The 10,226-nt window shown below is 38.7% G+C and overlaps 2 protein-coding genes across 2 annotated transcripts in view; one reads left to right on the forward strand and one right to left on the reverse strand.

Moving 5' to 3' along the window:
- lamp1a (lysosomal associated membrane protein 1a) overlaps window positions 1-2,043 on the forward strand; it is a 6,255-nt gene extending 4,212 nt beyond the window's left edge. Inside the window, exons 5-9 of the mRNA XM_008404395.2 lie at window positions 47-246; window positions 332-454; window positions 534-600; window positions 680-847; window positions 932-2,043. Coding sequence (XP_008402617.1) covers window positions 47-246; window positions 332-454; window positions 534-600; window positions 680-847; window positions 932-1,071 — 698 coding nt within the window. The 3' untranslated portion in view covers window positions 1,072-2,043. The remainder of the gene's footprint in view (window positions 1-46; window positions 247-331; window positions 455-533; window positions 601-679; window positions 848-931) is intronic.
- Window positions 2,044-2,289: 246 nt separating this feature from the next.
- On the reverse strand, window positions 2,290-9,057 carry grtp1a (growth hormone regulated TBC protein 1a). Its single transcript, XM_008404394.1, has 8 exons — window positions 8,403-9,057; window positions 6,458-6,609; window positions 6,177-6,335; window positions 5,547-5,671; window positions 4,550-4,646; window positions 3,734-3,906; window positions 2,829-3,014; window positions 2,290-2,679 (listed from the first exon to the last, which is right to left on the reverse strand). Exons 1-8 carry the CDS (start codon window positions 8,435-8,437, stop codon window positions 2,587-2,589), a joined length of 1,020 nt encoding a protein of 339 aa, XP_008402616.1. The 5' UTR covers window positions 8,438-9,057; the 3' UTR covers window positions 2,290-2,586.
- Window positions 9,058-10,226: the final 1,169 nt, after the last annotated feature.

Genomic DNA, 10,226 nt, shown 5'->3' on the forward strand with positions numbered 1-10,226 from the left:
TTATTATTGCATTGAAACTGACCAGGCATCTGTTGTCTCATCACAGAAAGCGTGTGCGCGGCAGATCAAACCACCACCACCACAGCGCCCCCTACTCCAACTACAACAGCGGCTCCAGCGCCAACTCCCCCAGCAACGCCCGCGACCGGAGTGTTCTCTGTGACGAACAGCAGCGGTACAGTTTGTCTCCTCGCCAAAATGGGCCTGCAGCTCAACGTCTCCTACGTCTCTCAGTCTCAAAATAAGGTCAGCATGAAGCTCGAGCATTGTCATTTAGCATAATAGTACGAGGTATTCAAAAAAAATAAAAAATTGTCTTCTCCATTGCCAGACTGTTCAGGAATTGGTCAACGTGAACCCCAATCTGACGGTAACATCAGGATCGTGTGGAGGCACCACTGCCAGCTTAGTTTTAACACAACAAACCACCACGCTCAATTTTACCTTCTCCATGGTAACGTCTGCGTTTCCTCTCAATTTCCATTAACGTGTGCAAACATTACAAGCGGTGAGCATTGTTACCCTGTTTGCAGAACTCAACAACTAGCAAGTACCATCTGAGTGGGATAAATCTGTTGGCCAACTGGTCCGACATGACTGGTAGGTCGCTGTTCTTGAGTGTCTTTGCTCCGAATGCCAACGTTTGCTCGGCCAAATGTCTGGTGCGTTCTCTTCCCAGCTCCTTTCTCAGCCAGTAACACCAGTTTGGACTACCTCCGGAGCACGCTGGGACGCTCTTACATGTGCAACACGGAGCAGACTCTGCTCGTGGTCCCAGCTTTCTCTCTCAACGCATTCAGACTGCAGGTGCAGCCGTTTGGAGTCACATCCAGCCAGTTTGCAGCAGGTATTGTTGGGGATTAATTTCCATATTCAGAACTGAAGAAATTGAGATCCAAAGCACTTTATTTTGTAAACCTGCTCTGTGCAGCGGAGGAATGCCAGTTAGACCAGGACCAGATGTTGATCCCCATCATCGTTGGAGCAGCACTGGCTGGTCTGGTGCTTATCATCCTCATCGCGTATCTAATAGGCAGGAAGAGGAGCCATGCTGGGTACCAGACCATCTGATCGGACGCTTGGTTTAACTTGAGCCTTATGGACTGAGAGCTGGGAGAAAGGAGGGAAAAAATAAATTGTGGGAGTAAGTGAAGGAAAAGTTTGAGTGAGTGAAAGTTGTTCTCTGCATGTCCTCTGGATATTTTTCTTTCTTTATTTGACGTGGGTGATAAAAAGTGAACTACTTGCTGACTTTAGACGATGTTTGTCACGTTGAAGCTGGTGAGGAGCAAGTCCACTCAACGGTTCAGCTCTGAGATTATGTCGACAGGTGGACACATCGCTCGAATCGCTTTTTTTTTTTCCTTTAGCTGTGTGATTATCTGTGATAGAAAAGAGAATCAAACACTGTAAGATCTTTTAAAATCTTATGCCAGAGATTCTGTCGAGGATTTGTTTTTCTCCTTTATGATCCTTGATGAAAAGGGAAATCTCTAATGAAGCGCAGCAAAGGGGAGATTCTCAGATTTCTCAGGCTGGTGTAAATTGAGTATTTAACAATACAGAAATTTGAGAAGCTTCTTAAATTTAAACAAGAACCAGAGGGTATGAGTTATGATTGTATTAAACACAGGAAGCAATCCTCTCCATTTAAACATTTAATCTGGTCAAAATGACAGTTTCTACTAAAATAAACTACACTTTTATTTTCCTTCTGGGTTCTTCTTTTATAACTTGCCTCCCAAGAACACAACAATGGGATTCCAGAAAAATCTAACCTTAGTGGCCATTTGGTGAAATGTTTTGGGTACACAAATGCTTGTTTGCTGGATCGAGTTCTTGTTTTTTTTTTTGACTCATTTAAATCTGAATTGTTGCAGTAGAATCCTACAGTATTCTACTGCAACAAGTCATTGATCAAGTACTAAATGAATTGGTCAATCTTTTTTTTCCCTGTCGTACAAAAAATGGTTTTTTTCAAACTGAAATATCTATTTTCCATTATGCATTTTTCTGTAATGTAATAAAAATATTTCGAGTCCATGTTGGAGTTATTCTGGTATATAAAACAGACAGAGCAGCTGTTTCGGTTGTGCTTGTATTGGCTCACCATGGCAACTTGATTTAAATACAGTGTATAACCTAAGTTCACATCTCCAGTAATGGACAGTTTCACTTAAATGACTAGTTTTAACATGAACACCACAAAATATTGAATCAATTTCATCATTCAACTCTTCATCTAAAAAACAAAAATTAGTGTTATTTAAATTTGACAAAGATGTGAAATACAGTGGACATTTTTATTCCTGGGCTGTGCTTTAAGGGAACAACATTGTTTTCATTCAGGTTTTTCCATTTAGCTTTTGCCATTCTGGAATAAAGTGCAAAAATTTTTAACTTCACTTAAGACAAACTCATGGCATGAAATGGAATCATCGGGTCATAAAAGCACAACATGTCAGCTTTGATTGTCTCAGTTTATGCTTTAAGACAAAGTTCAATGTAAAGTGATTTGGGTGTAAACGAGCTACTGGGAGCTCGACCCTTCTGGAATGCATCGGCAGACGTTCTTGGAAGTCCAGGTCAGGATTCTTCTTCGCCGAATCGACCACGACACGTCGCACGGAGCTTGGTCAGGGTTGCCATGGAGAGACTTCCCGGTTCAGTGAAGATTTTCTTGCAAAGGTGAGAAACACCAGGATTATGGGATTACAGAGGCAGAAATAAAAACGGGACGACTCCTTTATTCTGAGCGAGCTCCTCTAGTGAAACCACTTCCTTCAGGAGCAAAGATAGGACGCACTGCCGCCCACCGTTCCTCTTACCTGCATGAAAGGGTGGCAATCTTCAACAAATGGTCCCTGCGTGAGCTCTTTGAAGGCCTGGCAGACGTCTGGCAGGGATTTGGCCCTTTCGATCAGAGCCTGGTTGTGATGGATCAGTGTAAGAGCTACACGGAACAGGATTTTTGAACCTTCGTAGAAAAGGCAATCCCAAATCCGCATAACGGTCTGAGGGAAAACAACAAAAATGTAATGCTTTAAGTAAAAAGAAAAAAAAAATGAATCTAACTACAAAAACAGAATGCTGTTAGAAATGCAAACAATCTGTAGGAAAAAAAAATTCAGTTTTCTTTGTATTAAAAAAATATATAAATATAGTCGCCTTGAAAGTTTTCCACAAATGCTCTCTTGTACTGTATCCTCCTAATATTCTCCACCCAAAACATCAGCGTAAGGGAGGAATATGTGAAAAGTCGCACTAATGTTCCCGAACTTGTGCAGTGTTTGTGTTCAGATCTACTTCTGAGAAAACAGCGTGAACGTCTCCATGTGTTACTTCCTGGTAAAGGTTCCTCCCGTATTTGGAGAACAAACACCGGAGCCTACATCGTTTCAACTCAAACGGAGGGAGACGGCAACAACAACTCGTATAAAGTAGGAGAAACTCCGCTATCAGAACTGAGGAATAAAACAAAAACCACATTTTCATCTAAAACCAAACGGCAGAATCAACTGTGTATGTAAAGTTTGAGACTAGAGGTACAGATTTTAAAAGGCCTTTACAAAACACCATCGTACCAACCACTTGTTTTTCCATTTAAAAAAAGGTCAGTACATTTCCTGATTCAGATTTTTTTTTTTCAGTATTGAGCATTGGAATACAAAGTATTAGTATATATATATATATATATATATATATATATATACACACACACACACATGCTCACCTCCACAGGCAAAATGTCAATGTAAAGACAGATGAACCAGCGAGAGACCACCAGCGTCCACATCACATTGTGTTTCACCATCACCTGCCACACTCGGGGGATTTTGAGTTTCACCAGCTCCCCCAGCGCCTCCTGGTCCGTCTTCAGTCCCAGCATAGCAGGACTGTAGTAATCTATGACCAAACAGTGAGAGTTTTACTCAAAACGTTTTGATACGTAGACCAAAAATATAAATAATTGCCAACTCAGAAGCACTTGTGGGATATAAAACTTCTACCTGCTCAACAATAAACTAAGTTGCAATATTTTAGTCCGACAAATAAAGCAGGAAGTATTTTATTTTTTGTAGGAACAGGATATGCAAATCATAGCAGAGCCAAAACTTAGAACAAGTTTGTCACATTTGCCTCTTAAAAAAGGCATCCAGTTTGGAAATTATTTTGCATTAGAAATTTAAAAAAAAATTCTATTCTTAGAGATCAGAACAGGAATTAAGTCACTCTCTGAAAACATTTGTTGTATTTGGCCAGGTGTAAGAAATAAAAACAAACCTGATTTGGGTGCACAAAGAATTGCCTTTGTGTAAAAGTTACAGGATAAATGTGGTCCTACTTACTATGAAATTAAATACAATACAAAAAAAACATCTTAAAAGAGGAGTACTGTGTTTAGTACCACACTTTTTCCACTGTAAAATGATTTTTTTTATTATTATTATTTTGCCCCATGTAAAAAAAAGTCTCATCAGGATTAGTCTGATGACCAGAGCAGAGTAGAGAGACGAACAATGACAAGAAAATCGATTCGCGAACATACCTGGCAAAATTCTCCCAATCAGTGCATCCATCAGCCAGAAAGACTTTTCTTCATCTTTAGTGATAATCAGTAAATAACCAGCAATAAAGTTCATGCCCTGCAGAGAGAAAAATAAATAAGACTTTAATGCAGCGTTCACACATTTCATCATACAGAAGAGCAGTTTGACTTGAAGGGCTATTTAAAAGTCTATTACAAAATTGAAAATATCTGCTTAAAACATTTACCATGCTGATACTTTACTTTACTCTAAAATATCTAAAAAGTATTTGCATGTCGTGGAAATGATGGCAACCCTCCAGGTGTGACGGGGAGTTTCCAAACTACAGCTACATTATACTGGTTCCTGCTGGTTTAAAATGCACGACGTGACAAAAAAAAAAACAAAACAAAACAAAAAAAAAAACAAAAAAAAAAAGAGCGCTGTGTGTGTAATGGGAACACACACAGACATCCCAAATAAAACCACGCCGGTTTCAGTGGGGATGAATGGAATCTGTTTATACTCTGAAACCTTGTTTGAATTTCAAGCCAGCTGCATTTTGATATTTGCCTTTCAAATTCTAATAAATAAACAAAAAGGCGTACTAAGCTGACACAGCACTAAGCTTTCTGAGCGCTTACATAAAATACTATAAAAACTATTCCCAAAAAATGGCTTATTTTTATTTGAAACTGTGGTCTGTAGTATATAAGAGCTCCAGATTGAAATAGTGGTTTTGATCACAACTCTTCTGATTCAATTTCAGCAAATCAGCAGAATCCATGTCAGTAGAATGAATAGCTCGTTTACCAGTAGAACTGTCAGTTCTACTGGTTTTCTATTACTCCACTACACCTACTTGCAACAACACAGAAATAAATTTTTTACCTACAGTAGCGACTGATCTAGTTAATAATGTTGACGTATTATTTTTTCTGAACTGCAATTATTACAAACTAAAATGAAGATAAAAAGAAATCCGTTTCAGCTTGGATTTAGGAAGGCGAGTAGTACCTGGCAGTAGCCCACAGATGGGTTATGGTAACCATAGGCCAGCAGCACATTGAACAGAGATTTCTGCAGACACGAGTCTGAAGACTTGCGGAACAGGACGTTGTCTGGAAACGTTCTGTTCAAGTCTGAAAGATACAAACAAGCTGATGGTAATGATGCTTTCTGCAGGTTTGTGGGTGCAAATATGGAGAAGAGTGACATATCATTAAACACAAGCAGGAAATTGATTACTTTTAAAGCAGAGAATAGCATTTTAAAAACTTTATTTTAATAAAGTTTCTTTCATCCTTACAAATAACTTTAGGACGATGAAGGAAAAAGAGAAAAAAAAACGTATCTCTGGTCAGAAATAAAATCAATGCCATTTAAAAAGATCCAAGGAGCACGTATGCCAGACAAACCAGGAAACGCTCATCAGCTTTTCCTAAAGTGAAAAAAAAAAAAAATGCAGCAACATTATGCTGTGTGTGCCGACGTGTGTGTGTTTCTCAGCAGCAGGGACTGATCTGAACTAAGGGAAGAGTGAATGCAGCCAAAAATGTGCTGAACTTGGGATGGCAGTTCACGTCTCGGCACAAGCCCTATGAAGTAGATGATTTCAGAGTGAAGAAGCAGCTGCTGAAGCCTGACCTGTTCTGATGGTCTCCACCAGTTTGGAGTCATTGTAGGTCACCAGCATGGACTGGTAGTATCCTGGGTTCTTCTCCAGCTGCTCTTGAGCGCCGCTGGCCGTCATCCAGATAAAAGCGCGGTGCTCATTGGGGATCCCCTTGCGTACATAGCGCTTTACTGAACGACAAGGAGAACATTTACTGGCTGGCTTGGGTTTCGGCGCAGGCATTCGTTTACGCGTGGACGCGTAAACGAATGCCTGCACACACTATGCTAGTGTGTTTGGTTTTCACACTTACATTTTACAGTCCTTTGCACCTTGCCGGTATCTTTCAGCAGTCTGGACCACTTGATGGAGCGTCGGGTGCAGATGATGAGATACTCGGACATGAGCTCCTCGTAGGATTCGAAATCAAAGTCCTCCGAGCGCTCGAAGCCATACGGATCAATTCTGAGCCAAAAGGAAAACCGTTTCAAACTAATTTTAAAGAGCAACTGGAGGGATTGGTTTCAGAATTACGTTAGACAGTAGTCAAACTTAATTTGTCTCAATACAATCAACAGAACTGGTTCCCATGTCGTTCTTTTACTAGTGTCCCAGTATGCTAGTATTGATATTTGTGATAATTAGACAACCAGTGTTTACATCGTGCTAATTTAGGAACATCTTCCTTTCCTAGAAGACAAAGTGTGGGTGTAGGTAGCTGCAGCCAATGTCTTAGGTAACATGTTAATCTTCCTACTGCTTAACCTTCCCAAAGAGCAAAGTCATGCCTGAGGAACTAACGCATTAACAGACCATCAGTTCAGAAATCTGATAGGTTTGTTCTGAGTCTGTGTGATCACAAACCAAAGTGCAACATAAAATCAAGACATGACCCAAAGGATTAATTAAAATAAATCTATAAATATGTGAAGACTGCGTCTAAGATTTGTGAGCGGACATTTAACAAAACAAAGCTATAGTTTGCAAAGGACATTTGACTTAATGTCCACATATAAGGCGGCAAACTAGACACTGGGATCAGTCATTACTGTTTTAAGTGATTGCATTTAAAGTGCATAAATGTCGCAGCCATTTCCGTCATCAGAATAACCTGCATTGTTCCTGCTCAGATGCATACGAGATATTTTACATAGAGTATTTCCATTAGAGAAAACCTAAAGAAAGTTTAAATTAGTTACGTTCCATATGCTAAAAACAATGCTGAAAAAGATGCTAAAGCTCAATGAGAATGGTAAAAATGTGATGACAAAAAAAGACCCCAAAAAAACAATGGAGAAAATGTGTGTTGAATGCAAAAAATGTGTTCATTGCAAGTCATTTTTTGGGGGGGGGGGGAAAAATTAAACCTAAAATAAATTTGTCTTACACCAAATGCATTTTCAGTGTACAGTTAAGCATTTGAGAGCGCAAAAAGAAAAAAAAAAGTAAACCCATTAAAAAAATAAACATTAACTGTATTTTTCAATTATAATACACATAATATTGATTCTTTAAAATTTAGAATATCTAAGTTTGTGTAAGTATTCTGGCTTTAGACCTGGCTTTACATCCACAAAAAGCACTGAAATGTTCAATTTTTGAGTTTTGAGCATTGAGGAATGTGTAAATATTTTAGATTTTTAACTAGAGCTGGTCTAACATAACTGAATAACTGTTTATTGGTTTTGTGATGGTTATGTCCTTTTTACTTGATAATGTCATTCATTTTTAATTCTTGATATTGACTACCGTTTGTCTGGAAATAAACAAATAAAGATCAACATACTTCCAAGATATTTTAAAAGCAGGGAAATATCCTTTAAATCTAGTGAAGAATAAAGTTCAAATACACAACAGGTGAGATGAGGAGGTAGCTTCTCAATGGAGTAAATCTTTAACTTAAAACGATTATAAAACATTTAACAAGAGTTTGCAAGCCATAATACCTCAATGCTAACACACTACGGTTTAAATGTACGTTTTCAGAATAAAACTGATATTAAAAAAATATGATGAAGGAGGGCGCCTCAAAGAAACAACCGTTATTTTACAAACTTATTAATGTAACTAGTGACTGGCCAACTACTAGATAGATTCATACATTTTCATCAATATGCACAACGTGAAGACCAGAATTATCTTGCAGCTCTCGTTTTTCTGAAAGGCTTAGAAATCGTTGAGGTGTTGTTATTGATAAAATAGCATTTTAACCGTGTTTAACGGTGATGAATTACACCGTTAGGTCCGCCAGCTTTTACCTGTCCACTCTGTCTTTAGCCGTACTCTGGTCCATGGTGGATTGTGTCTCTTTGATAGGCGTCCCCGTTGCCGCTTTCGCTCCAGTACAACAACGAAAACTGAGCTAGGATTCCAGCATTTGCACGTCGATGTGTTTTCCCTCAGCAAAACCAAAAGTTTACAACCGAATCGGCGCACAGTTAAGTTGAGGTTGAGATCTCCTGGAGGCTCACTTTCTCCATGTTGGAGTGCAGGGAATCGGGACGGGACGCTGCTCTCGCTCGTTCTCCCTTAACATTAACTTACTCTAGAGTCCCAAAATCCGTAAGGAATATTCCCGAAGCCCCTTCCAGGTAAATAAGTAGTTCTAAACTAAGTCACCCTTATATTTTATCAATACAGCCGCAGTCAACACAGTCAGTCGTGTTTAGAATCCGGAGAGTTTTCCTCTGTTTTTTTTTTTTTTATCGCCATCCACAAGCACCTGCTCCCGCTTGTCCTCGGTCGCTCGTTGAGCTAACCTAACTTGTTCTGTAGAGCAAAGAAAATATCCAGAACCAGCCCCAAAAACGACCCCACCCACCGTATGTTCCTGGACGTTTATCCAATTAGTGTCCCTCCTCCTATCCGGGCAGTTGAACCGAGGATTTGGAACAAACTAAATCAGATCTAATGCTGCCTTCACGGGATTCACGTTAACGTCGTAACTAAGAGATTTCTGAGTGTTTAAAAGGGACTCAAGTTGCATTCATGGGGCTTTGAGGAAAGTTTTTTTTTGTTGTAGTTTTTGTTGTTAAGATTCCTACTTTTTAATCTTCTCAGTATTTGCAAGAAAATATAAACACAGGCTTCACCAGGTCTAAAATTGTTAATACTTTTTAGAATAGCTTCCTTAAAATAAAATGCACGCTTTCTTATTAATTTAGGTTTGTTTTATCGCCTGTGATCTGTTTAACAGACAGAATAAAAACTTATTTACTAGTTTGAACAATACAAAATGTTATCTTTTAGAAACAATACGGTCACAATAAGCCGTGCTTCTCAACAGACTTAATCGTACATGACCAAAACCACTAAAATACAGCAAAAATAATGTGTCACCTCCAAACGCTTTTTGCCGCTACTAAAATCTAACATCTCTCCATAAGAAAGATTCAACTTTTGGCAGTAATTTCAAAATGTCTGTGTGAACAAACCATTTATTGAAACAGCACATCAATAAAAGAATACCGTACTCAGTGAAAGATAGTGGGGGCAGCATCATTTCATCTTTTTCAGATGGAATTTCCTTTTTTCTGTCTAGGTGGATGAAAGAACTGTTAAACAATCTGTTTTGACCTTAGGCTGAAGGTAAAAATGAATTTAATTATTAGCGTCACAGTGAGTATATGTTAACATCAACAGATGAAACCACAAGAAATACAAAAATGTCTGGAATGAGACAGAGTCCAGAGTTAAAGGGGACAGAAAACCTGTGAGGTTACATGAAGAGGCCTGAGGACAACAGATGTTTTTAGTCAGAAAGATTTGGAGAAGGCTGAGTGGGTATTCATAGCCAAGCCAGGAAGTGTAAACGGATTCTTACCAGAGAAAACTGAATGCAAAAATTTAATCAAAAGGTGACTCCATAAAATATCTGTTTGCTATGCAACCAAGGTTTTGAAGCTTTATTACTTTTTATATTTGTCCCTTTGTTAAATTATTTTTTTTTCGTTTGAGCTATATAATTTAAATGTCACATTAAGGGCGGAGAAAAGTTTTGATATAGCTATATGTGGTCTCATTTTATTTACTTCTCAAAATCCTTCCATTTTAACACAGATATATAGACTCTCACCCCCCCC

The sequence above is a fragment of the Poecilia reticulata genome, linkage group LG3 (assembly GCF_000633615.1).
Source record: "Poecilia reticulata strain Guanapo linkage group LG3, Guppy_female_1.0+MT, whole genome shotgun sequence".
Lineage (NCBI taxonomy): Eukaryota > Metazoa > Chordata > Actinopteri > Cyprinodontiformes > Poeciliidae > Poecilia > Poecilia reticulata.

What these genes read in the sequence shown, in the direction of transcription:
- grtp1a (XM_008404394.1), bottom strand. Translation starts at nt 8,437, where the DNA reads ATGGACCAGAGTACGGCTAAAGACAGAGTGGACAG. An exon ending in CATCTGTGGGCTACTGCCAG is followed by an intron (nt 4,647 to 5,546) that starts GTACTACTCGCC and finishes TTCTCTCTGCAG; the next exon opens with GGCATGAACTTTATTGCTGG. An exon ending in TTGACATTTTGCCTGTGGAG is followed by an intron (nt 3,015 to 3,733) that starts GTGAGCATGTGT and finishes GTTTTCCCTCAG; the next exon opens with ACCGTTATGCGGATTTGGGA.